Consider the following 25504-nt stretch of genomic DNA (forward strand, 5'->3'; position numbering starts at 1 on the left):
GCTTCTCTGGTGACGACAGCAGGGAGACACCCTCCCCTCCAGTGTTTCCACAGCTGGACAGTCCTCACACTTGGCTCAAGCAGGCCCTGTCGAGCCCCACCCCTTACACCAGCTCTGCATGCGAAGCCATCCCGATGTGGCCCCAGGTAGGGTAAGTCCCGGCAGCAGGAAGCTCAGACCTGCCCCACAGACACTGGGAGGCTTGTAAATGAAGCAGGAATCACTCACTTGGCGGGGGGGGGGGGGCAAAGAAGACCCCCTCCCCACTGCCACACTCCTCTTCCAAGGCCACCAGGATCCAAACACGGCGCAGGGTCCCGCCAGCTGCATAGCTGCTGACCTCTGATTTCAAGAGAGCCGGGGAGGGCACGTGGACCCCCAGACGGAGCATAGCAGAGCCCTCCCCAGCACCAAGCAGCCAAGACCAGGAACGCACGAGTGGGGGCACCTGGGTGGTTCAGTTCGTTGAGCATCTGACTCTTGATTTCAGCTCGGGTCATGGTCCGGGGGTCGTGGGATTGAGCCCCACGTCGGGCTCTGCACTGAGCCTGCTTGGGATTCTCTTTCTCCCCCTCTGCCCCTCTCCCCGCCTTGCGTCCTCTCTCTCTCTCTCTCTCTCTAAAAAGAGAAACGCAATTTTTAAAGAAGACATTTTAAAAAAGCAACAGCGGCCTGAGGTGATCAAGCAGCCCACAGGCCTTCTGAGCCGCCTCCGCACGCGCGGGCAGCACATCTGAGGCTGACAGTTCTTGGCGCTTCTGGAGGGAAAAGCCTCTGAGAGGCAGGTGGGGGACGAGAAGGGGAGCAGCTGAGGCACAGGCAAGTCCGTGCCAGCGGCTCCAAGCCCCGCTGCCCGCGGACACCTTGCCAGCCCTCCAGTCAGTTCCAGGCCCAAGGAGACGCGGCAGGGCTCCACGCAGACGGCACGCCGCACGGGGGCACGGGGTGGGCACGCTGCTGTTACGCCTCCGGGTGTGTGCACGCCAAGAGCGCACAGGGTGCGGCGGGGCAGAGGCCAGAAGGGTCCCGAGGCGCATAGGAGAGTTGGCGTGCGCTCTGGTCACGCACGCTCACCGGTGGGTCCTCGCGTCCCCTCTCCACCCTGAACCAGGAGGGCAGCTGTAGTCTGACCTGTCCCATGATGTCACCGGGCCCTCTGAAGCCACGGTGAAGTCTGTGAGTCCGGCGACGCCCAGGGCTCAGGTTGCCGTCAGCCTAGAGAGCAGTGACCTGGGTGAGCTCCGTGTTGGGTGTGGACGGGCTCTGTGGGCTGACAGGCACCATGGGCAGGTCCACGCCTAGTCATGCGGGCCGCGGTACTGTCTCGGAGGTCTTGCAGGCGAGGGCCACATCCTTGGCAATGCTGCGCACACGGTCAGACACCTGCATCTCCCGGCGCAGGGCAGGAGCACAGCAGAACTTTCGGAAGCAGGCCTTGAAGTTCTCGTCCAAGAAAGCGTAGAGGATGGGGTTGAGGCAGCTGTTGACGTAGCCAAGGGCCGTGCAGAAACGCAGAACGGCCACTGCGGTCTCACTGCCCGGCTGAACGCCCAGCCCTTGGACCAGCACGAAGACCTGGACGGGCGTCCAGCAGCCCACGAACACCGCCACCACCACCAGCACCAGCCGCGTGATGCGCCTCAAGTTCCGGTCCTTCTCCCGGGAGCCGGACAGCAGGCGGACGCCACGCAGCCGCCGGATCATGAGGCTGTAGCAGACGGAGATGATGAGCACGGGGAGGATGAAGGAGAAGAGGAAGATGCCGATGGCAAACACGGGGCCCCAGTAGTCCTGTGGGGCGGGGATCTCCACGAGACACTCAATCTCTGCAGGGAGAAACACAGGGTCAGGGTGAGCGAGCCGGCACGGGGCCCTCTGGGGCCAGAGGACGACAGCACGGGGGAGGGGGGCCACCCACCGACCTTCGTCCTCGACCTGCGCCGAGCCCATGATGGCGACAGGAACACCCACGACAGACGCCAGAGCCCAGATGGCCACGTTGACGGCCTGGGCCTTGCTGGACGTCCGGACATCGAGAGCGCGGATGGGGTGGCAGATGGCTACATAGCGGTCCACGCTCATGGCGGTCAGCGTGAAGGTGCTGGTAAACATGTTGTAATAGTCGATGGCAATGACTGTCTTGCACAGGGCATTTCCGAACGGCCAGAAGCCCAGGAGGACATCTGTGCCCTGGAAGGGCAGCGTCAGCAGCACCAAAGTGTCCGCCAGAGCCAGGTTAAAGATGTAAATGTTGGTGGCCGTCTTCATCTTGGTGTGCCTGCGGAGAGCACAGGGGGAAGGAAGACCTGGCCCAGTCCCTCTGGCCGGACCCGGCGGCGGAGGCCCGGGGGCCTTTCTTGTTGCCACCACCAGGAGCACCCGCCCCGAGAGCCCTGTGGGAAGGCGGGCCCCCGGGCCCGGCACGAGGGACTCGGGGCACAAAACTGTGCTTCTGGCACACACAGAAGGCTTCCGAACCCCCAAACCGGCCCGCTTTGGGAAGGCTGGGATGTCAGGCAGCAGAGCACCCCTGTGACTCCACGTGGGAGCAAGGGGACAGGAACCTTCAGAAAAAGGACCAGTCCCCCTCCCTGCCTTCCAAGTCTTCCTGAAGACGGTCCACGGACTACGACGTTGGCCCCAGACACACCAGAGGTTCCTGAGGGCTCCAGAGGCCGTAAAAGCACATCCGAGGCCTTCCGGTCCGTGCTGTGGTCCGGCCATAGAGACAGGAAACGGCACCAGAAATGGGAGGTGTGCTAACAAGACCTGGCTGTATCCAAGGGACAGGTCTGGGGACCTCATAGTTACGGAATAAACACCTGTCGAGCGGGGCACCTAGGTGGCTCAGTCACTTAAGTGCCCGACTGGCTCAGGTCACGATCTCGTGGTTCATGAGTCTGAGCCCCACATCAGGCTGTCAGCGCAGAGCCTGTTTGGGACCCTCTGTCCCCCTCTCTCTGCCCCTCCCCCACTCGTTCTCTCTCCCTCCCTCTCTCTCTCTCTCTGTGCCTCAAAAGTAAATATATATTTTAAAAAATAATAAATAGGGGTGCCTGGGTGGCTCAGTTGGTTAAGCATCCAACTCCTGGTTTGGGCTCAGGTCATGATCTCATGGCTTCACGGGTTCAAGCCCCGCATCAAGCCTGCGCTGGCCGTGCAGAGACTGCTTGAGACTCTCTCCTCTCTCTCTGCCCCTCCCCTACTCGCACTGTCTGTGTCTCTTTCAGAATAGATCAATCAACTTTAAAAACTATCAAAAAATAATAAATAGCAAATAAATGCTTGTTGAATGAATCAATAGTTATGATGGTGGCAATGGAGGTGGTGATTGTGGTGGGGATGGTGGTGGAGAGAATGCTGGTGACGGTGGTGACGGTGGTGATTGTTGTGGCAGTGGTGGTAATGAAGGTGGTGGTGATTGTGGTGGTGGTGGTGGTCGCACAACACCAGAGATGTTGCCGTCACCAGGAACACCAGTGTTCCCTGTAAACTAAGCTGCCATAAGGGAATCTGGGGGTCAGTTCTGCCTCTCAGAGAAGGATTAGAAAGAAGCACAAATAGACCTTAATTATGACCAAATAACAGCAACAGTGACCACAGTGGCAGACACCTGAGCCAAGCTCTCACATGGATTTTATCTCATTTAAATTTCAAAGATGCGGGGCGCCTGGGCGACTCAGTCAGTTAAGCGTCCGACTTCAGCTCAGGTCGTGATCTCACGGCCCGTGAGTTCGAGCCCCGCGTCAGGCTCTGTGCTGACATCTCAGAGCCTGGAGCCTGCTTCGGATTCTGTGTCTCCCTCTCTCTCTGCCCTTCTCTCACTCACGCTCTGTCTCTGTCTCTCAAAAAAAAAAAAAAAAAAATGACTAGGGGCGCCTGGGTGGCTCAGTCGGTTGAGCGTCCGACTTCGGCTCAGGTCATGAACTCGCGGTGTGTGGGTTCGAGCCCCACGTCGGGCTCTGTGCTGGCAGCTCAAGCGTGGAGCCCGCTTCGGATTCTGTGTCTCCCTCTCTCTCTGCCCCTCCCCTGCTCATGCTCTGACATTCTCTCTCCCTCAAAAATAAATAAACATTAAAATATTTTTTAATTTCAAAAATGCTATTTTGATCCCCACTCTATGCAAGAGGACCCTTAGGCTCAGAGGATCTAAGTGGCCTTGAAAAGAGCTGGCAAAAAAGCAGAGAGGATCAAGAGAACTAGAAGACGAGCCACAGACAGGAGGAAAGATTTGCCAAGGATGCATTTGATGCAGGCTGCTGTCCAGAATACACAAGAAGGCTTAAAACTCGACAATAAGAAAACAAAGACTTTAACAGACACCTCACCAGTGAAAACAGCAACGAGATACCGCTACACACCTCTTAGAACGAGCCATTTCCAGAACACCGACACCACACGCCGGTGAGGGTGTGGGGCGGCGGGAGCTCTCATTCGTTGCCGGCGGGCATGCCAAACGGTGCAGCCACTTTGGGAGACAGTTCGTTGGTCTCTTACAAAACTGAACACACTCTTACCATACGGTCCAGCAATCACACGCCTTGATATTTACCCAAAGTTGTTGAAAACTTGTATCTGCATAAAAACCTGCACACAGATGTTCATAGCAGTTTTATTCACAATTGCCAAAACTTGGAAGTGACCAAGATGCCCTTCAGCAGGTGACGGATTCGGAAACTGTGGTCCATCCAGAAAATGGAATATGGCTCAGTGATAAGAAGACATGAAAAGAGCTGGAAGAACTTAAGTGCATTTTCCGCAGTGAAAGAAGCCAGCATGAGAAGGCTACGCGCTGTATGACCCCAGCTACACAACACTCTAGAAAAGGCAAAACTAAGGAGACAATAAAAATGTCAGTGGCTTCCAGGGGTTGTGGGGTGTGGAGGGATGAACAGGCAGAGCTCAGAAGATTTTTCGGGCAGTGAAACTGTTCTGTGTAATATTGTGATGGTAGATACACGTCAAAAGCCACAGGATGTACAACACTAAGAGTGACCAGCATGTAAACTATGGGCTTTGGGTGATTATGATGTGTTAACGGAGGTTCAATTGTAAAACTGAGTTGTAACTCGTTATAAAGTGTACTATTCTAGGGGCGCCTGGGTGGCGCAGTCGGTTAAGCGTCCGACTTCAGCCAGGTCACGATCTCGCGGCCCGTGAGTTCGAGCCCCGCGTCGGGCTCTGGGCTGATGGCTCAGAGCCTGGAGCCTGTTTCCGATTCTGTGTCTCCCTCTCTCTCTGCCCCTCCCCCGTTCATGCTCTGTCTCTCTCTGTCCCAAAAATAAATAAACGTTGAAAAAAAAAAAAATTAAAAAAAAAAAAAAAAAGTGTACTATTCTAGTGGAGATGTTGGTAACGGGGGAGACCATGCGTGTTGGGGGGCAGAGGCATATGGGCAATCACTGTACCTTCCTGTCAATCTTGCTGTGAATCTAAAACTGCTCTAAAAATAAAGTATCGGTAAAAAAAGCAGGATTTGGGGCGCCTGGGTGGCTCAGCTGGTTGAGTGTCGGATTTCGGCTCAGGTCATAATCTCGAGGTTCGTGAGTTCGAGCCCCGCGTCGGGCTCTGTGCCGACAGCCCGGAGCCTGCTTCCGATTCTGTGTCTCCCTCTCTCTCTGCCCCTCCCCCTCTCACGCTCTGTCTCTCTCTGTCTCTCAAAGATGAATACACGTTAAAAAAAATTTTTTTTAAAGAGCAGGACTTGGAGCTGGGGCCCGGGACTCCAGAGGCAGTCCACCCCAGTCCACAGGCTCAGAATACACTGTGCTAATCCTCGGACCAGGCCCCACACACCAGTGTCTCTGGGGACTGCTGTGGACAAGACAACCTTCCCTGCCTGCTCTAATCAGGATGTGGCTCTGAGAGTCCTGATGCCACAGTGCGGAGGAGACACACAGAGAAGTGACGACGGCAAGAGTGAACAAGACCACCCCGGGGCGCCCGGGTGGCCCAGTCGGTTAAGCCTCCAACTTCAGCTCAGGTCGTGATCGCACAGTTCATGAGTTCGAGCCCTGGGTTGGGCTCTGCGCTGATAGCCCAGGGCCTGCTTGGGATTCTCTCTTCCTCTCTGTCTGTCTGTCTCTCTCTCTCTCTCTCTCTCTCTCTCTCAAAATAAATAAGACTTAAGAAAAAAAAGACCACCCCAGGTTGCTGCGCTTGTCACCCACAACCCACCCTCCAGCCACGGAGGGGCACGTGTGTGAGTCCAGTGAGCGGGGTCCCGCACCGGGCACAGCCAGCTGCTCCTCCTGGCCCCTGTGTGAGCACGTGCACCATGCACCTCGCACACGTACGTGCGCACACTCGCATACGTGCACATGCCAGTGTTGACACGTGCACACGCTCACATACATGGACCTGTTCACGTGCACGGACAACCCTAACCGTGCACGTACACACACTCATGCTTTCGTATGTGCACACACACACTCGTACGTATACGCTGTGCATGCCTACCCCGCTTTAAACCACACACGCGTGCACACACACATACAGCACACTGACTCGTGCGCACCCACTCCCACACATACATGTACACAGGCACGCATGTATGTGTGTGGCTCACACTTGTGTGCACTCCTGCACGTGCGCATTCACCTTTTGTGTGCGCGCATGCCTGTACACTCTTGGGCATGTGAACACCCGTGAACACACACACGTGCGCACGTCCTCACGCTGTCCCCCCACACCGTCCCCACACTGTTCCCCTACGACGGACCCCGACCCCACTCCCGGCCACCCCTCTTGGCCACAGGGGCTTTCCCATTCTGAGCACAAACATGCCGGAGTCAGCCCAGACGGCAGCAGCGAACACGAGGCTGGAGCTGAAGGCAAGGGCTTCGGCACCTGCCCCGGCACGGGCCCCGGAACCGGCTGGCGAGAGCTGCCTCTTAGGGGCACGGTGAGGTCCAGGAGAGCCTCATGCCGCGGCTCAGCCAGGAAGCTGGCCCGCGGCTCAGGTCAGGGAGTGTGATCTGCCAGGAGTCAGAGCGACAGTCCGTCTGGGGCACGGATGCACCCTCTGCCCCCATCAGGACGGGGGTGAGCAGGGCTGATCCTTTCCTCTCCCTCTCCCCGCTGGTCAGGTGCCCCAACCCTGAGGACTCGGAGCATCCAGGACCTCGGGACTGACCCTGACCCTGACCCTGCCTGACAGGATGACCAGAAATGGAATGGGAGAAGTGGGAACCCCCCCACCTGCCAGGCCCACCCAAAACAGCCCCCTGCCTCAGTTTCCCCTCTGCAGCAATGCGGGACTCACCAGTAGGGAACCTTGGCAGGTCCCCAGCCTACCTTAGGATGACATACATGACGAGGCAATTTCCCAGCAGTCCCCCAATGCAGACAGCCAGGTAAAGCCCTACGATGGTGACCTTGAGCCCAAGGGGCAGGAAGGCGCCGTGGCTGGCATTGAGCAGCAGGTTGGGGGGCAGCAGGCTGTGGTTGGGGCTCAGGAGGGACAGGTTGCCCTGCAGGTGGCTGCCGTAGAGGACCTCCCAAAATGGGGCAGGGAAGAGGGACTCCATGCCACCTCCCTGCGTGCAAAGCCACCTGGCACCTAGGAGAGGACAGGGACACATGACCACAGCACCCAACACCCACCCAACGGAGGCCTCTGAGCACAGTGCGTGGGGCCCCGCAGGCACGTGGACCCCCCCCACATACACACAGGCAGCCACAGACGCAGAGGCATACATCCACACACAGAAGCAACGGAGACAAGCAGACACGTATGCACAGATAGGAACACGCAGAGAGGCGTGTAAGTCTCGTCAGACTTGTAGACTCCCACACTCCGGGACGCGTGTCCACCCACAGGGACGCATGGACACACGGCCACCCGTGTGCACACATCACACACAGAGGTGTCCGAAGCTGACCTCGTGCACGCACAGGCACAAGAGGGTCAGAGACATACCCAGAAACACCTGCAGCACAGGACCGAGGCTGATCGAGCACTCAGCTCCCTCCCACCCCTCCCCAGTCCTGCCTGAGAGCTGCAGTCTGTCCGCACCCGGCCCCCAGCAGCTTAGGCCTTACCTTAGCAACCTCCGTGGGAGCCAAGACCGTGGGGACGCTAACCGTCAGCGCTGGCAGAGCAGGGCTGGGATCCCACGGCCCTCAGCGCCGGATCTGGACAGGGCTGCGGCAGGCGGCTGCTCCTTCCCTGTAGCTGCCAGACCAGACGCAGCAGCCTAGCGCGGAGCTGGGGGGTGGGGAGGAGACTGCTGCTCCTGAGGGGGAGGGGCCACGCGGGGTGGAGGAGGGGGCCGCAGGGAAGGCGGGGGTCACCAGGCCCCACACTGGATGGGGAGAGACCAAAGGACCAGGGCACACACTTAGAGATGAATGACAGACGGGCTCCGACACACGGACACAGGAACTGAGCCGGGGCACAGACATACACACAAGGACGCACGGGGACTCGGGGACGGGCACGGGGGACAGACACAGAGACACGGGACAGAGACAGAGCGGACACACGGGATGGAGACACAGGTAGGTGCACACACAGACTGGGACACAGACATGGGGGCTTGTCTAACACACAGAGACACTGCCTCGGACAGGCTCAGACCAGCCTCCGTCTGCACTCTGTGCCCAGAACAGCACCCTCAGCTGGGCTCCAGGGGAACTGAGGCACAGCAGGCCAATAGGTAGGTAGGTGGATACACGGTGCCCCCGCCCAGCCAGCCCCAAGCGGATCAGAGCCTTGGAGACAAGACGCCTAGACTCTACTGTGCACCCTGTGTCCCTGCTGTGTGCCCCGCACGTCCATCATGAACGCGAGCTCATCCGTCCCCATCATACCGGCTCATTGTCATCAGCATCACCCTCGTGCAGACGGGAGCATTAAGCCTCAGAGGTGTGAAGTCACCTGTCAAAGTAGCAGAGACAGGGTTCAAACCCAGATCCACCTGCAGCTTTGAGACACCCCAAGGGCGTCTCGCCACAGCTGGGTCCCAGGGCAACATCTGAGCATCATTCCGTCACAGCCTGGGCCCCCACACGGACGCAGCCAAAGGGCTCCGGTGGGGCTGCCTCCTTCCCAGCCCTGGGGTCACGTGCCGTGTGGGAGATCTCTCCGATCAGCTACCAGCCTTGCAATCATGGGGTCATTCTTCCTGCACAGGCTCTCCTCGCATAGCCCAGACCCTGCTTGGAGCATCCGTCTCCAAGGATGGGGACCTGGTTGCTAGGCGACTGGCAGCAGCGTCGCTAGGATACCTGGCAAATCAGAGAGGACAGGGCAGGCAGATGCCCCAGGACTCAGCATCCTAAGCTGTCCCCCAGGGCTTATCTCTGCATCTTCACTGCGGCTGACTCAGGGACACGTGTGGAGACACGGGGCACACCCACAGGGACACTCAGGACACAGGCTCACGTGCCTGCACGCACACACACAAAGATGCCCAAACAGGCACACGAGTGAACACACAAACACAAGCTCATGCTCCGAAATGCACAGACACCCGCAGGCACAAACACACGGACCACACACACATGAACCCACGCCAGCGTGCACTCAAGGCACATGAGTAGACGGGACAGAACAGGCGGACACACAGGCCAAGGCCTTCAGACACCCAGGGGCCACACACGAGCACCACACTCTCCGGGTGAAGCTTGAAGTATGATCCTGCTGACCTCGGGAGCCCAGCAGGGGCAGGAACCCAAGGAGGCCAGGCGCGGCCTCCTGCAGCCTCCCCCCTGCAGCCTCCCCCAGCCGGGCTGACCGAGGTCTGAGCAGCCGATCCCAGCCCCTCCTGCCCCCGCTGCCTGCGCCCACCTGCCTGCTCACCGGCCCACAGAGCCCGTTTCGTAATGGCCTCCAGCTGCCTCCCAGCTCCGGCACAGACTAGGGGAAGGAAGGGCCATGAGGCTGGGCTGGAAAGGTATCCCGTGAGCGTGCACCCTATGCACCCAGTGCTAAGGACGGCTGGAAGCGGATACCTGGCCCCTCACACGGATAGTCTCAGCCGAAGGCCAGGCTTGGTCACCTGGCCCGTGGGGGGTCAGGCCGGAATGCTGACTATACTCCCTGGGTGTGACAGCGGCCCAGCCTTGGACCCTAAAGGGCTCCCACAGAGGGAGCTGGCAGCAGCGAGGAAATAGCCCCTGCACAGCCAGGGTAAGACACAGAACACATGTGTCACACATGGGACAGCAGGGGACACGTTATGTGAGACAGCATTGGTATCAAAGCAGGACAACTCAAACTCACATCATACGCAGGCAAAACGAAACACACAGGGGCACCAGGGACAGCCCAAGGCACGCGGCTGACGTGAATGACGGCACAGAACGCATGTCCACAAATCATGGTTGTAGCTGCCTGGGCTGCACTCAGGAGTCATGGGAATTTGTGGCAGGACTTGGTCCCAGAGAGATTTCCACCCACAAAGTGGGGCGAATGCGCCTCACTCTTGTCCAGTGAGTCACAGCCCGGAAACACCGCTACTCGTGGCCTCGGGCAGGCTCGCCGTCCGCTTCCGTCCATCTCTGGGTGCTTTGCTACCCCTGGGCGCGGCACAGGAATCCAAGCAAAGTCACCAGAGCCTAACAGGGAACAGCTACCCTCGGGGAATTCAGTCCCCAGGTCATTTGTGCTGTTAAAAAGCGAAAGACCCTCGGGGCACCTGGGGGGCTCAGTCGGTGGAGCAGTTGAGCGTCCGACTTTGGCTCAGGTCACAATCTCACGGTTGGTGAGTTCGAGCCCCGCGTGGAGCTCTGTGCTGACAGCTCAGAGCCTGGAGCCCGCTTCGGATTCTGTGTCTCTCTCTCTGCCCCTTCCCTGCTCATGCACTGTCTCTGTCTGTTCTCAAAACTGAACAAACGTTAAAAAAATTTTTTTTTTTTTTCTTAAGTTAAAGACCCAGGTTCCTGGGTGGCTCAGTTGGTTGAGCATCAGACTTTGGCTCAGATCAGGTCTCAAGGTTTGTGAGTTCAGGCCCCATGCAGGGCTCACTGCTGTCAGCACAGAGCCTGCCTCAGATCTTCTGCCCCTTTCTGCCCCTTCCCCATTTATACTCTCTCAAAAATAAATAAATCCTAAAAAAAAATTAAATTAAAAGTGAAAGGACGCTTTCTTTCAAGCTTATTTATTTATTTATTTTGAGAAAGTGCACACCCAAGCAGGCAAGGAGCAGAGAGAGAAGGAGAATCTCAAACAGGTTCCACGCTCAGTGGGGAGCCCGTCGCGGGGCTCAATCCCACAAACCCAGAGATCATGACCTGACCCGAAATCAAGAGTCTGATGCTTAGACTGAGCCACCCAGTGAGCCACCCAGACGCCTCCAAGGATATTTTTTTTTTTTAGTTTATTCATCCATTTTTCTAAAAGAGAAAGAACGTGCATGTGCACACGAGCACAAGCAGGGGAGGGACAGAGAGAGAGAGAGAGAGAGAGAGAGAGAGAGAGAGGATCCCAAGCAGGCTCCACCCTGATAGTGTGGGACTCGAACCCTCAAACTGTGAGATCATGACCTGAGCCAAGATCAAGAGTCAGATGCTTAACCTACTGAGCCACCCAGGTGCCCCTAAGAAAAAACCAAAATGGAAGGATTTTTTCGGTTGTGAGTTTCATCATAATAAATTACTTTGTGTGATTTTGACTTTATAATATTTATATATGGCAACAAAAGAATTGACCTGTACATTTTCAACATAATGTTAAATTTTGTAGTCACTTCACAAGCGTCTTAATTTTTTTTGGAGTTTTATTCTCAGGCTTTGGCAGCAGTCAAAATGCTTTTAGATCCCAGCATTCCCATCAGCCCTTGAAAAACATACGAGTCCTGGGCACAGAAATAGGTGGGAGACACCTACCTGGTGGCCTCGCACAGCTACTGGGCCCTAGACACTTGGGGATCCCCGCCCCACCCCCCTCCCCGCCCCCCTCCCCAGGAAACTGCAGGGCGTGCAGAGGAGGAGCCCGAAGAAGCTGCTTTCAGGAATATGAGCTGTGTAGGCACCAAGCCCTCCAAGGATTAGGGAGGAGGGGTATCAAAGGTTTTCAGTCCTACAAAAAACAGAGGGAAAGTTACAAGTCCCTTCTTGCAGGAGAGCAGCTCCCACTGGCCCTATAAACCCCCCTCCACTGCCAGAAGCCAGCAAGTAACTCCCCTTCTGCGAATGCTCCTGGCCCAGACCTGGGAAGCTGAGAGGAGGGCCAAGATCCCCTCTCACAGCACTCACCAGGGTGGGAGCACAGAGTTGAACCTGAGGCAGCCCCTGCCTGGCTGTGGATATCCGGGAGGACTGCCTGGAGGAAGTGGCCTGCTACGTCAGACTCCCTAAGCGGTTGCTGCTTCTGGATCCCAGAGGCCTGTGTCTTCAACAAGCCCCAAGGCTGGTGCTGAATCTCAAGGCCCAGACCACACCCCAAAGGCACGTGCTGGGCGGGAAGGGGCAGCACCCCAGGAACAGCTTGTGCAAAGCCTTGGGGGCCAGAAGGATGGACAGTCATTCCATGGAGCTTGGGGCTGGTGCAGGCTCTGATGTACAGGGGCACAAAGTCATAGTTTACCCTTTCACCAGGAAGCCAGAGGAAGCTCCCAAAAACAAGGTGAACCGTCAACACCCTCCTGCACAAAGGCCAGGTCTCAGCTGAGACCCCATCCCCAGGACAGTTCCCACCTCAGGGCTCCAGGTCCTGAACCCCCAAAAAGGCATCATCGTCCTTGGCACACGACCGTGAATGAAGGGGAGAGTTGTGCATGCACCATAACGAATTGTGGACTTAATGCAACAATTTTGGCCTAATGTAGCACCAGCACATGAATTAATGAGTTCTAAAGGGTTGGTGTTTGTTTTTTTTTTTAATGTTTTTATTTATTTTTTGAGAGAGAGAGCGAGCAGGGATTGAGGATCCGAAGTGGGCTCTGTGCTGACAGCAGAGAGCCCCATGCAGGGCTCAAACTCACCAACTGTGAGTGAAGTCAGATGCTTAACCCACTGAGCCACCCAGGGGCCCCTGAATTAATGAATTCTAGAATAAACTGATGAGTGCATGCATGAGTTATAGAATTAATAAACTGAGAAGTGAGTTAGTTATGAAATATGATGACACTAACAAATACATTACAGAAATAGAGGACCCAGGACCCAGAAATTTAAGAGTTTGGGAGAACCTGGCTCCGGTCTTGCGGGACCCCTGAGACTCCAAACTTGCCCTGGAAGAGGGTAGGTGTCCTCCTGAGCTCTGCCCCGGTTTCCCTTCCCTGTGAACGACAGTGGCGGTGAGAGCCCTTTTGGGTCCAGCAGCGGAGAACGCGTATCAGACAGGAAGGTCTCATTGCTACGCCCTCTGCCCCCAAAGCCAGTCCCCAAAGACTTCTCCAGCCGGGAAGCTGGGACCACAGCTCCCAGAAGAGTACGTTTGGGGCTCCCAGAAAGGAAAGAAAGGGCACCCGGGCTGGAAAAACTGGCGGTCGCCTCCTCGGGTCTGCTGCAGGGATTTCGCCCGTCGGAGGTGGGCGCCCTCCAAGCACCTGGATCCTGACTCTGCCGGTGCCCCTCCCTCCCCAGGGGCAGGCCCGCCCCCGCCGTGCAGGGGGAGGGCGGGCCTCCCGGTTGCCAGGCAACCGCGTCAACAAGTCCAGGAGAGTCAGGGCTCAGTTGGAGGCTCAGACCCCGGAAGGCGGAAAGTATGGGGTGTACCGATGGGGGACAAGAGCCGGCCCCTCGACCAATGTAGCAAGAATGAGTTGGGGGAGGGTGATGGCTTCCGGCAAATGCCATGTTGTGTGGCTCTGCCTGCGGCCCACAGTGGGCCAGAACCTGGCCCAGGGTCCGGGGCCTGAGGTGCTGTGGGCTCGGAAGGAAGGAGTCCTGCAGGGCTGAACCAGGCGCCCTGGGCGTTCCCGTCTCCTCTCTCGTGGGCCCTCCCCGCCCTATCACCTCCGCGGGCTCTGCTGTCATCCAGACCCAGCAGGGGACAGGCTAGGAAGACCGGGTTCCCCCCAAACACGTCCAGGGCAGCAACTGTCCAAGTTGCTTTCGGCCTCCCACAGACACACACCTCCCAGAAGGACATGAGTCCTCTGCCCAGGGCAAAACGGAAGCCCGCCTACTCTCATCTCCAGCCCCTAACACTAAGGCCGAGTAGAGCAACCCGCCCCCCGGCTCCCGGGGTTGCAGTGCGGGGGCGGGGGGAGACTGGGGGTTTGCTGACTGACCGCCAACCACAGACATGGGGGACTGGGGCACACTGAGGGACTGAGGGTCCCAGAATTGTGGGGGAGGGCCTGCCAAGCTTAACATGTTCTCTACCCTGGGTAGGGCCCCAGGTCTCCGCATTTTCTCAGTGGACAGAGAACCAGCCGGTGGGCAGGAAGGGAATTTCCTGAAACTCGGCGGATCAGAAATGTCTGGTTGACAGCAGGGGTAAGGAGGACGGGTGTTAGGCCCGCGCAAAGGTGCTGAGTCTGCAGAGGCAGGACCTAAGGCCAGCTGCGGGGAATCTAGAAGGGCCAGAGCTGGGAGCGCACGAGGGGGGGGGGGGGGGGGCGGGGGAGCCGGGCCGGTGCCAGTGGGACTCACTCTTCCCTCGGTAGAGCGGGCCGAGCATGCAGTCGCCAGCAGAGAAGGAGGCCGGGCTCCGGGGCCCGCGGGAGCGAACCGGAAAGGGGTCCCTTGAGGAACGCGCCCGGGGGGCGCCCGCGGCGCAACCCCCCAAGCCAGGGTGGGCCCTGACGCTGGAGGGGCTGGCGGCCATGAGCCCCGCGCAGCGTCACCGCCACCTGCTCTTCGGTGACCAGCTTGAGGACGTGGGCGCGGCCGCCTCTATCTTCCCGCGCGAGTCAGTGGAGCTGGGGAGCCGTATGCCCGACCCGCGTGCGTGGACGCAGTCACCGGAGCCGCCCGGCGTGCGCCAGGACCGGCTCCTCGGCGTCCTCAAGGCAGCCGAGGCCCGGGGACGAATCCGCGCCTTGCGGCTGCGCTACATCCGCATGCGGGTGAGGCTCGGGGCCGGAAGGAAGGGGCGCGCAGGCGAGAGGGTTGCGGGGCGGGGAGGGGACACCAGCCCGGGTGCCCCGAGGAAAGGGGTGGGGGTGGGGGGCGCCCTGCAGGAGGCGGCGGGCGGAGCTCGGGCAAAACATCGCGGAGGCTTGGAGACCCGAACCCCCGCCCCACGACCCGCAGGCGGAGGAGATCTCGCTCCTCACCAGGCAGCAGAAGTCCGCGCGCGCCGCCATCCGGCTGGAGCTGTTCCTACCGCCGCAGCTGAAGCCCACGCGGATCCCGGACCCCCTGGATCGTCAAGAGGTGCCCACAAGCCCGGGAGGGGGTGGAGCGCGGGGGGGGGGGGGGTGAGTCCCGGCCCGCGTCCCCGCACACCTGGCCCCAGCCGCTCTCGCCCACAGAGGAGGCGCGTGGAGACCATCCTGGAGGAGAAAGTTGACGGCAGCGTCTTCCCACGTTGACGCGGCCCCACCCTTCCACATAAAGTTCTCACGGTTCAAGCGCCGCCTAGTCATTAAGACCCCTCTCTCCAGGTTCCCCGGGGAGGGAGCGGGGGGGCGGGTATGGATGCCGCCTTCTCTGCGTCCGATGTCACAGACATCGGGAGACACAGAGTGGGGCCCCTCCAACAAAGTAGAAGTGTGCAAGTGGGCAGGCGTCAGATCAGCAGAGGACGCTGAGGATCCCTCAAGCCCTGGAGCTGTCCCCATCCGGCAACCTGGTGCCCTGCAAGTCTGTGAGAGCCCCCAGTCTGAGGGGACAGGAGTAAGGATCTGATGGGCAACGGTCACACCTCCAGAAGAAGAGCAACCTCAGGGAGAAAGTGGGGCCCAAGTGGGACCCTGGGTTGGGGGTCATTCCATCAGGGATCAGAGAGGAGGGTGGCCTTCTGGGCAGGGAGAGTGACTGCACAAGCCAAAGGTGGTCTTTGGAAGCAGCCGTGCCCAGGAGGTCCTCCAGAGGACGGAGACTGGGGAAGGGGAGACCCCCTCAGGGAGGCCTGCACTACCCCACAGAAAAGCACCTTACCATCCTGAATGACCTCTTCAGTTCTGCCGGATCCCCCTTACGCCGCGCGCACACGCGCGCGCGCACACACACACACACACACGCGCGCGCGCATACGGGAAGGACCCCCCCCCCCCCCCCGGGTCCCATTCTGACAAACCCACTTCCTGCAAACCCTCTGGACTCTGAAGAGTCTCCCAGGTTTCTGGATACGTCTCCCCTTAGAGAGCTGACTCTTCTCCCAGACACAAGCTCTTTGTAGAGCCTGGAACTTGGCCACCTTTCCCTTTTCTTCCCTCCTGGTCCCTAGCTGGCTCCAGAGGTGGGGGCTGAAAGAACTCAGACAGGTCATGTCTGAGTGGGCCTCCCGTTGAGCGGGCCCACAGCAAAGAACTGATGCGGGGGGGGGGGGGGGGGTCATGCTTTACCCACAGAGGTCAGAGCAGGGTCCAGCAAAGACTCCTGCTCAGTGGTGGTGAGTGCCCCTCCCTGACCCGGCTCAGGACGGGGACCTAGCCTCGTGGGGATGTGGGCCCTCTGAGCCCTCAGCAAGCCCTTCTCCCCCTGCACCTGACCCTTCACCCATTCTGGGCTGTTGCTGCCCTGGCCTTGATCCAAGCCCAGAACTGTGTGTGGAAGCTGGCTTCTGTGGCAGCTCTGGGAGGGAGGGGAGGGCTGTGTGTGGCAGCTGTGGGTGGGGGCTGATCTTTTAGGCAGAGAGGGGGAAGGAGAAACAGGGGAAGAGAAGGTGGCTTGGGCTGAGGACAGACATCTCTGTCCAGGAGTGGTGGCCACTTACTTACACCCGGACACGAACGAGGAGGCTGATAGCCAGCCCTGACTCCCCTGGCCAAGCCCCCTTGTGATATGGACCCAAGCATCCTGTCCCTTGGGGATGTGCTGATCACCTAGGATGATTTCCTCTGCTAGGTAAACACGTATTTCATTTTGTCACTTGTCTGAGTCTCCATTTCTTTATCTTTAAAATAGAGATCTGGAGGGTCTCACCCGGGCTGTGAGTGAACACAGTGAGTGTCCCATAAGGGTATGGTCACTCTGCATCAGGCAAACACAAGAGGACAGAGGCACAAGACAGACACACAAAGCCCTGAGAAGACCAGCAAGAGGGTGGCCTCACAGGTAGCTCTGCATCGAGCTGGCACAGGGCCGGGGGGGGGGATCGCTGCACCAGGGAAGGGGCCCTAGCTCTGCAGAGGAATCCAGGGAAAGTGGCTGAGGACATTTCTGCCGGGCCCGGAAGAGGCTTCTGCTATGGGAGAGTGCAGCATGTGGGCCAGGACTCAATGTCCTGGGGACCGTAAGGGATCAGGTTGGTCCTGGAGCTGGGATGCTGCTCATGCTCTGGACAGCGAGTGCTGGGTTCAAGTCCCATATCCACCATTATCTGCTGCATGGCTTTGAACCAGTTCCTTCCCAGCCCATCTGGATCCCTCCCATGGAATATGGGGCACTCTCTGTTGAGACAGGCTCACCGGAGGAGGTGCAGGAGACCCAGAAAGGCCAGGGCAAGGGGAACAGGGTGCACAGCCAAGTGGCCAGAGGAGGTACAGTGTATGGAGGGCTGGGAGGGCAGAGACGGTGTAGAGTGGCATGAGTGCAGGGAGAAGCGTGTGACCCCACACTTGGTCAGCTGCCCCACACATCTCTCAGGAGGTGGGTGGAGACTCCACACCAAGCACAGTGGGATCCGTGTAGCTGTGTGACACTGACCAGGTGCTGACCTGTCCTTGTAGGACCTACCTCTCAGGACTGTTACCTAGGTTAAATAAGAAGCTTCTGGCCTCTGGCCTCCCCTGGCCAGCCCGTCAGCCAGATAGCTCTGTGGCCATGCCAGCCGAGGCCTCTGGGCACACAGCGTCAAGAGGCACCCCAGCCCCCAGGGCCCCTCTCGCCTCCCTGACCTTGTGCCACCCTCTCCTCCAGCGCGGCCCCCACTCTCCCAGGCCCCCGCACTGCTGTCCTGCCAACACCGTCCTTTGCTGAAGGACACCCCCCTCCTTGGCTGTATGGCTCTCCTTAGCCCTCCTCACCTCTCACCCAGTCTGCCAGTCTGTTTCTTGTCTGCTCCAGGGCTGGCCTATCTGACGTACTGTTAGGTGCCACTGCCTGGCGCACAGGGAGCACCCAGATGATCGCCGAATGAAGAGCACGTACAAAATCTCCACTTCCCTTTACATCTTGAAGAAGAGTTCTGAAAAGCGTGTGCATACCGGCTTGTGCAATTGGAAGGCATTTTGTGAGCGGGACCCAGGCATCAGGAACTGACCAAGCTGAGTCCCTGCACTGGGGACAGGAGATGCACATGGTCCAAGGCCAGGGGGACGCAGACACTCTGCAGCCCATTTCCAGAGCAGCGTCAGGGCTGCTCTGGCACTGGCCCAACGCATGCCAGGATAAGAAATTTAACTGACAGCTGTAACAGAGCAAAAAATATCAGGACAGTCAGCCAAAGAGAAGGGACAGGGCATTCGTTGCAAAAGGGAGGGTGTGGCTTTAAGCTTGAGGACATCTCAGGGCAACTGGAGGGGTTGGAAAAGACTCAGGCCCCACAGACAGGAACATTTGGTGACTCCAGATGTAGGAACCCATACCGCCAGTATCCACCAGCACCCGGGCACAGGACGCCCCCTTTCTTGGGAAGCCCCCTGGAACCCTGTGCCAGTGAGCTCTTAACCCCACTTTACAGGCGACAGCACATAGTCGCAGGGAGGCTAGGCCTGGGCCTGGAGGAACCACTATACAGTCCTTTCCATCCTGGCAAGGAGCATAGAGGACCGCAGGCTCTTAAGGGCTCTTGTGCCCAGGCACTGGACCAGAGTCTCAGGGGCACCCACAAGAATGGCAAAGCTGGACCGGCCCCCCTGAACAGAGTGGAGCACACGACCACACCCCCATCTACTGCAGTGCCATTTCAGGCCGCCCTGCGTCCAGAGGCCCCGTCATTAGCACCTCGTCTCCACGGGCCACCCGAAGCGACGGTGGGCACCTAGGTGCCCCGCCGAATCTAACGGGACGTGGGGAGGGGGCGGGTGGGGAGCAAGGCCAGCCGAGCGCGGGGCGGGGCGCGCCTGGCAGGGCGGGCCGGGCGCCTCCCCGCGCGAGGAAGTCCCGGCCCCGCGCTTTGGGGAAGTGCAGCCGAGGCGCCTGCGCACTGCACCCTGCGCCCCCTCCCCGACTATCGGGCCGGACCTCGGGGCGCGCGGGCCGGCGGCGGCGGCGCGAGCGGCTCGGGAGCGCGGCCGGTGAGTGCGCGCGCGCGCGCGGCGCCGAGGACGGCGGCCCTGCCCCTCCCGACCTGGGGCCCGGGGGCCGTCCCGGGCGGGAGCCTCAGGACCCGGCACCCCGATCCGCACCCCCACGGACTCCAGCCGCGGGGTCCACGTGGATCCTGGGCCGCGGCGGGACGGGAGCCAGTTCCCCGCGCGTGGGGGAGGGGGCGCTGCAAACCGGTTCCCCTTTTTCTGCAGCTCAAAGCCTGGGGAAGTGATTGCTCAAAAGGGGGGGGGGCCGGAAGAACCCAGGTTTCCGCGTCTCCCGCCCCCCGCCCAGCCTGTTGGGGAGGGGCCGAGGCGGGACACCCTGTCCGTCCCCACCCCTGCCCCCTTGGATCTGGCAGCCACTCACCCTGCGAGGCGCAGGGGAGGCACTGCGCCCCCGGCCCCAGCTGATCTGGGGCTCCCGGCGCCGGCCTCCCTCCAGAACGCCGCAGGAGTACCTCCTGCCGTCTGACTTGAGTCCCGGCTGCTGCAGTGCACGCCCCTTCGGCAGCCAGGGTGGGGCCCAGAGGGAACCTGGCCTCTCCCGCCCCCACCTCGCCTTTGGGTCGATGGTGAGTGGGGCGCCATGGCGAGTTCCTTGAGGTAGGGGTGGGGGCGTCAGAGGCTGGAGGAAGGGGCCCCTGAACGAGACAAGCTCTACCAGGCCAGACCTTGCCAGCAGAGAGAGGAAGAGAGAGAGAGAAATGGGTCGCCCCCACCTCTGCAGTGGGGGCAAGGGTCATCAGGCTTAGGAAGACCTGGCCAGCCTTGGAGGAGCCAGGCAGGGGCTCCCCCACCAGCTGAACGGGTAGCCTAGGAAAGGTACTGAGTACCATCAGAAGCAGGGAATGGAGCCCCTTTGTCCACCCTCCTCCCAAAGGTTATGGCATTTTTTTTCTGGGATTGTCACATTTTCTTATTCTTTTTTTGGACTGGGCGGGCTCGGGGACGTTCTTTTTCCTTCTGTGGAGCAGAGTAGCAGCCGCTCCCAAGGGAGCCTCTCTGTCCCCAGAGGCCAGGCTTGCTGCCTGTCCAGCCCCTCCCATCCCAGACTTGGGGGCCAGAGCCTAAGGGGCTGGGAAGTGCCAGCAAAATGCCAGGATGAGGGAGGGGCAGGGACCCTAGTTCAGGCCTTATGTGACCTCGGGGGGAGCGGAGTGGGGGGGGGGGGGGGACGGAAACAGGTGGCCCCAGTCAGCCTCAGGAAGGTGCAGGGAGCCAGGCCCAGGCCTGCAGCTAGGAGAGAAGACATTGACCCCAAAGTCAGCCTCCAGCCTCAGAGCCCCTAGCACGTGGGCCTGCACCCTCGGACAGGGCCCCTCCTCCAATTCAGAGCCAAGCCTTCGGGTGCTAGGGAGTGGAGTGGGGACAGAGCCCTGCCCCCACTCACGGTGGGTGGGGGCGCAGAGGAGGAAGAGCAGTTTTCTGCCTGGCTACCAGACCTCAGAAGTTGCCACACCCCTTCCCTTCCCTTCCCTTCCCTTCTTCCCTTCCCTTCCCTAGAAGCTTGACCCCTGAGGGAAAGGCAAGCTGTGGGGCTGCTGCTTCCCCATCTGCTCGCTGGGAGTCTGTGGGACCCTAGACTTTACCCTAGTTCTGGGTCAGGGCAGGGCCTCGGCATCCCCGCACCCGGGAGGAAAGGGGGCCCTAAGTAGTGCCTACCTCGGGCACTGTCGCCTCAGATGGCCGCTCACATGCGGTCCTAGCATCTCTGCTCCCAGAGCTGCCTGACCTGATTGTGCTGTGATGCCTACCCTAGAGCGTCCGCCTCCCCCTACCCTGGGAGACCCCAAGATGGGCCAAACAAGGATAAAAAGACCACAAGCTGAGGGAGGGGGGCAGCAGGGAGGATGGTAGTTAAATGAGAAAATAAAGTGAAAGCAAGTCACGAGGCTCCTGGCCACCAAGATGGGGGTGTGGGGGTGGGACCGGACGGCTCAAGAGGGCCCTTGGCAGCTGTGCCGGGGAGCACCCCAGGCCCTGGGGGTCCTCTCCTAGGCCAAGAAGGACACAGGCAAATGCAGTGGTGGAAAGGCATTTAAGACTGCTCCCCAAGGGCACTGATGCTGGGATCTATGGTTGGCCTCCCCTGGGGTGGGGGTGGGGGGGATCAGACTCCTAACCCTGACTTGAGGCTTTGGTGCCCAGTGCCCCCTGCGCGCCTCCCCCATGAAACACGGGTGTGGACGCTGACATGGAGGCTGGCCCTCACCCCCTCCAGGGACCCTGCATCTCTGACAGCCCAGCCCATTGCTGTCCCCCCCCCCCCGCTCCCCTCCCCCACCGGCACACCAGGCCCGGTTGGCCTCGGCAGCCTGGCAGGGGACGGGGAAGGGAGGCCGGGAGACCCTGGGTGTGGTAAGGTGCCAGCTAGGGTTGGGGTGCCAGGGGCAGCGCCCAGGACCAAGGAGCCACAGGCCCCCAGGCCCTCCTCACCCATGCCCCGCTGCATTCCCACACCCTCAGAAAATCCTGCCCCAGTCAGATCCTTCACGCTGGAGGCCTAGTCAGCTGCAGACATGTCGGAACCCCCCCGGGGCCACCTGGCAAATCTGGACTCCTAGTGGGGAGCAATCCTCCTGCAGAAAACCCAGAACAGAGGGAGCTGAGGAAGGGGGTCTGAATGTCTGACCGCTACCCTTCTGCGTTAACCTGACAGCCCCAGACTCTTGGGGGCCCCCAGCCCCTTGGGAGGGGCCAGGAGCCGGAAACCAAGAAAGAGGAACCCAGACTTCCGGCTTCCCAGGGACAGAGCAAATGGGGGTGTCCCGGAACCTTCTGTGGAGATCTCGTCTGGGGCCCCCCCTCACTGCCCCTGCCCCTTCTCACAGCCCTGCTGTAGGCTGGGGGCAGAGGTAGGAGCCTGAACAGAGTGGTCTAAAGCGGGCGGCTGCTCCCCCCAGGACTCCTGGAAGGAGGGAGAGACTCTCAGGACCCCTTCTAGGGGACAGGTTCTCAGGGAGAACCTCCACCTCTCTTCTCAGACTCTCAGGCTGTGGTGAGAGGGTCCCGGAGCCAGCACCACGGAGCCGGGGCAGCCTCCACCACCCACCCATGCCCACCCCGCATGAGACTGAGAAGCAGGTGCACCACCTACACCCCTGTCTCTGCCCCCCTTTGTGGGATCGGGGGCGGGGGAGACCCTTGAACACCTGGGAGGCCGGGAGGGCGACCACCGAGGGGAGTCAGGGAGGAGGTGTGTGCGGGGCCCTGGGTTCTGGCCTGGAGCTGAGGAAGCCCCCATCTCACCAGCACATAGGGCCAGAGGAGGCAGACCAGCCCCCCTCGATGTCCAGTCATGACGCGGCCCCCCCGGCTGCCCCCAGCCGCAACCCCTGCTGCTTGTGCTGGTGTTGCTGTTGCGGCTGTTCCTGGTACGTGGGGATGGGGGCGGGGGGGGGGGGGGCAGGGGGAGTAATACAGGAGGGGACTGAGCAAGGAAGGTGGGCTGAGCAGACATAAGGCCCGGGGTCCTGCCGCTGGACCCTCGGATGGGTTCTGAGGGGTCACCTGAAGGCAGGACGCCTCTGCTGCCCACAGCTCTCTATAGGGGTTGTTGGGCCCTGGTGACCCGTCACCGATGCCCCAACCCCTCTGTACGTGTGACTTTCGTGCCTGGTGTGTGCCTGAGGGTGTGTCCATGTGCAAGCACCTGGCCGACCCACATGTGTGTGCACTCATTTGTCCGCTTACTCAGCACATGCTTATTGAGGCCGCTGTGATCCAGCCTAAGCTGGCCCTGGGCACTTACAGAAGAACAAGACAGAAGCAGGTCCTACAGACTGTTAGGCGGGGGGGACACTGGGCAGAGACCCGGCCCAGGGATGACAGGGACAGGCTTCCAGAGCGGCCATGCCAGAGGGCAGCTGTGGGGCCTCCCCGTGCTAACGGGCTTCGCTAGTGTAGAGAAGCTCGTGGGAGTTTTCACACCTTGCAGAGGCCTGGTCCTATTCAGGCTTCCAGCTCGTGGCTGTTGAGTGGCCAGCGCCGTGGACCCAAAGGGGGGGATCTGCTGACCAGTGAGCAATTCCGGCCCGAGGCGGGAGAGGGGCGGCCTGAGGGCAGAGGTGGGAGGCCATGAAGAATTAGGACGCACTGAGAATTGGGCTGCGGGGGTCAAGGGAGAGTTTGGGGTCTAGCAGGCAGGGGAAGGGAAGAGGGCAGGTCTGTCTGGATGTTTGGGTTTGAGATGTCCGTTAGACATTTCACTGGCCCTACAGAGATCTGGCTGGAGGCATGGCTATGGGAGCCAGCACTGACGCAGTGAGGAGCCAAGGGAGGGGAGAAGGCTCCCTGGGGAGAATCTGCAGTCACACTCGCAGGCTGGGGCTTTCCTACTGCATCAGCTGGGGCCTCTGGGAGAAAGGAGTCGGGGCTGAGGTCGGGCCAGGAAGGGAGGGGCACACCAGGAATCTGTGAAGTCCCAAAGGCTACAAGACGGTAAAGGTCTCCCCAGCACCGGTGACACTGCCTTGGCCCCAGGGGAGAGACCGGAGGGAGGGGCGAAGGGCAGCCCGTGCAGACACTCCTTCCCTGGAGGGTGTGAAGGGAGCAGACTCCAGGGCTGCCTACCTGCAGGGGGTTTACACCCGGGCCGAGAGCCCCCAGGCCACACGTTCGTGTGGAACACATCTGTGTGTGTGTGTGTGTGTGCGCGCGCGCGCGCGCGCGCGCGCCAAGACCACGTGTGCCAAGGAGGCCAGCGCCACCTTTCCCTCTGCGGTTAGGAACGAAGAGCGGCGGCGAGCGTGGCGGGCCTCCCGGGAGAACAAGCTGCAGCCCCTCCCCAGCTGCGAGGCGTGGTAGGTGTGGCCAGCCGTGCGCGCGCGCGTGTCCGGGGGGCGGGGGCGCGCGCCTGACCTGGCCTGGCGGGGAATGCCCACAGCGCCACGCCAAGCCCGGAGGAGGTGCGGAGCTGGGCGCAGTCGTTCGACAAGCTGATGCACAGCCCGGCGGGCCGAAGCGTGTTCCGGGAGTTCCTGCGCACCGAGTACAGCGAGGAGAACATGCTCTTCTGGCTGGCCTGCGAGGAGCTCAAGGCCGAGGCCAACCAGCACGTGGTGGACGAGAAAGCCAGGCTCATCTATGAGGACTACGTGTCCATCCTGTCCCCCAAGGAGGTGCACCGCCTTGTGGACCAGGGCTGGGGGCGGGGGCGGGGGCGGGGGTGGGGGGGGCGCCTCCTGAGCCCCTGACGGTGGCATCCTGTCCCACAGGTGAGCCTGGACTCCCGAGTGCGGGAAGGCATTAACAAGAAGATGCAGGAGCCTTCGGCGCACACGTTCGACGATGCGCAGCTGCAGATCTACACCCTCATGCACCGGGACTCCTACCCGCGCTTCCTCAGCTCCCCCACCTACCGTGCCCTGCTGTTCCAGGGAAGCTCCCAGTCCTCCAACGAGGCCTAGGCTGCCCACCGCAGCGGCACAGACGTGGGACCCCTGTGGTGGGCACAGACTCGGTTACCGGCACCAGTGTGCGTCCGCGGATGTCCCGCACACCAGCGGGGCCCAGCACCCCCGAGGGCAGTCCCAGACAGGAGCCCCTCTCTACCCCGGGGACCTGGGACCCGGAGGTCCTGCTGAGGGGAGGCGTGAGGGCCTCTTGACACCAGGCAGTCTCTCCCCAAAAAGCTCCCCGCTGGGCTCCTGCGTGGGGGAGAGGGAGACCTCCCACGGGGTCTGGTGGACCCACCGGCCTCACTTAGGCCTCCTCCCCAAGCAGCCAGGGACCTTGAGAAATGCCTTTGGTGGGCAGTAGAGCCTCTGTGTGTCTAGTTGTGACAGGAGGAGACAGACCCTCTAATTCAAGCTGTCTGCGCCCGGATCAGACCCAGAACCTCAGAACTAGGCTCGAGGCAACAGGAGCCAGTTTCTTTTTTATATTTTCATTAATTTTAAACCTGGAAACATGTCCTTACTGTATTTTATCAAAAAAATGAAAAAGATGTTTTCATATTTATCTCCGTTCCTTCTCCATCCAAAATAGGATCTTTTATTGAAGATATTTTTAAAACAAAAGTCTCTCCTTTCTTTCCACATTTGGGGGTGGGAGATTAGAGAAGGAATTGTCCCAAACCTAGAGCAGGGAGCAGCGGGCTCCAAGGACACCTGGCCCCGGGGGGCAGCTGTGCTCAGCCTTGCCCTTGGGAGGGTGCCATGCCCCCTGGCAAGGGCGACCCCCACAGTGTCTCACCAAAGCTAGGGTTGGGCAAGGCACGTGCTTGCCAACCTGTTCCCTACATTTCT

The 25504-nt window shown here is 60.3% G+C and overlaps 3 protein-coding genes and 1 long non-coding RNA gene across 13 annotated transcripts; 2 read left to right on the forward strand and 2 right to left on the reverse strand.

Annotated features, from left to right (window-relative positions):
- Nucleotides 1-559: 559 nt before the first annotated feature.
- OPRL1 (opioid related nociceptin receptor 1) lies at nt 560-19723 on the reverse strand. Of its 8 annotated transcripts, none has more exons than XM_045443842.1 (6): nt 19624-19713; nt 18090-18277; nt 8815-8881; nt 7265-7561; nt 1923-2278; nt 560-1826 (listed from the first exon to the last, which is right to left on the reverse strand). In XM_045443842.1, the coding sequence occupies exons 2-6, from the start codon at nt 18205-18207 to the stop codon at nt 1303-1305; spliced, it is 1362 nt and encodes a 453-aa protein (XP_045299798.1). In that variant the 5' UTR covers nt 18208-18277; nt 19624-19713; the 3' UTR covers nt 560-1302. The 8 variants fall into 8 exon arrangements, with proteins under 8 accessions (XP_045299798.1, XP_045299800.1, XP_045299801.1 ...); XM_045443844.1 differs by lacking the exons at nt 18090-18277; nt 19624-19713 and adding exons at nt 9148-9231; nt 10292-10610; XM_045443845.1 differs by lacking the exon at nt 18090-18277 and having other exon boundaries at nt 19624-19723.
- On the reverse strand, nt 13021-15376 carry LOC123579832. Its single transcript, XR_006702974.1, has 2 exons — nt 15174-15376; nt 13021-13226 (listed from the first exon to the last, which is right to left on the reverse strand). It is a non-coding gene; the product is annotated as an uncharacterized LOC123579832 (long non-coding RNA).
- On the forward strand, nt 13429-15470 carry LKAAEAR1 (LKAAEAR motif containing 1). Its single transcript, XM_045443856.1, has 5 exons — nt 13429-13652; nt 14287-14391; nt 14562-14963; nt 15151-15273; nt 15372-15470. Exons 3-5 carry the CDS (start codon nt 14574-14576, stop codon nt 15429-15431), a joined length of 573 nt encoding a protein of 190 aa, XP_045299812.1. The 5' UTR covers nt 13429-13652; nt 14287-14391; nt 14562-14573; the 3' UTR covers nt 15432-15470.
- Nucleotides 19115-25270, forward strand: RGS19 (regulator of G protein signaling 19). 3 transcript variants are annotated; one of them, XM_045443854.1, is made up of 6 exons: nt 19115-19241; nt 22241-22340; nt 22509-22630; nt 23984-24058; nt 24142-24376; nt 24473-25270. In XM_045443854.1, the coding sequence occupies exons 2-6, from the start codon at nt 22311-22313 to the stop codon at nt 24662-24664; spliced, it is 654 nt and encodes a 217-aa protein (XP_045299810.1). In that variant the 5' UTR covers nt 19115-19241; nt 22241-22310; the 3' UTR covers nt 24665-25270. The 3 variants fall into 3 exon arrangements, with proteins under 3 accessions (XP_045299810.1, XP_045299811.1, XP_045299809.1); XM_045443855.1 differs by lacking the exon at nt 19115-19241 and adding an exon at nt 19715-19828; XM_045443853.1 differs by lacking the exons at nt 19115-19241; nt 23984-24058 and adding an exon at nt 19762-19859.
- The last annotated feature ends 234 nt before the right edge of the window (nt 25271-25504 follow it).

This window comes from Leopardus geoffroyi, chromosome A3 (genome assembly GCF_018350155.1).
Source record: "Leopardus geoffroyi isolate Oge1 chromosome A3, O.geoffroyi_Oge1_pat1.0, whole genome shotgun sequence".
Classification (NCBI taxonomy): domain Eukaryota; kingdom Metazoa; phylum Chordata; class Mammalia; order Carnivora; family Felidae; genus Leopardus; species Leopardus geoffroyi.

Excerpts from the sequence above, each read along its gene's own strand:
- LKAAEAR1 (XM_045443856.1), top strand. The coding sequence starts at position 14,574 with ATGCAGTCGCCAGCAGAGAAGGAGGCCGGGCTCCGGGGCCCGCGGGAG. Across the intron at positions 14,964-15,150 it reads TGCGCTACATCCGCATGCGG|GCGGAGGAGATCTCGCTCCT; the intron begins GTGAGGCTCGGG and ends CACGACCCGCAG. Across the intron at positions 15,274-15,371 it reads ACCCCCTGGATCGTCAAGAG|AGGAGGCGCGTGGAGACCAT; the intron begins GTGCCCACAAGC and ends TCTCGCCCACAG.
- OPRL1 (XM_045443842.1), bottom strand. The coding sequence starts at position 18,207 with ATGCACACGCTTTTCAGAACTCTTCTTCAAGATGTAAAGGGAAGTGGA. Across the intron at positions 7,562-8,814 it reads ATGCTGATGACAATGAGCCG|GTGCCAGGTGGCTTTGCACG; the intron begins GTATGATGGGGA and ends GTCCTCTCCTAG. Across the intron at positions 2,279-7,264 it reads CCTGCCAAGGTTCCCTACTG|GCACACCAAGATGAAGACGG; the intron begins GTGAGTCCCGCA and ends TGCTCTCCGCAG.
- RGS19 (XM_045443853.1), top strand. Across the intron at positions 22,341-22,508 it reads CGCATGAGACTGAGAAGCAG|CACATAGGGCCAGAGGAGGC; the intron begins GTGCACCACCTA and ends CCATCTCACCAG. Across the intron at positions 22,631-24,141 it reads TGCTGTTGCGGCTGTTCCTG|CGCCACGCCAAGCCCGGAGG; the intron begins GTACGTGGGGAT and ends GAATGCCCACAG.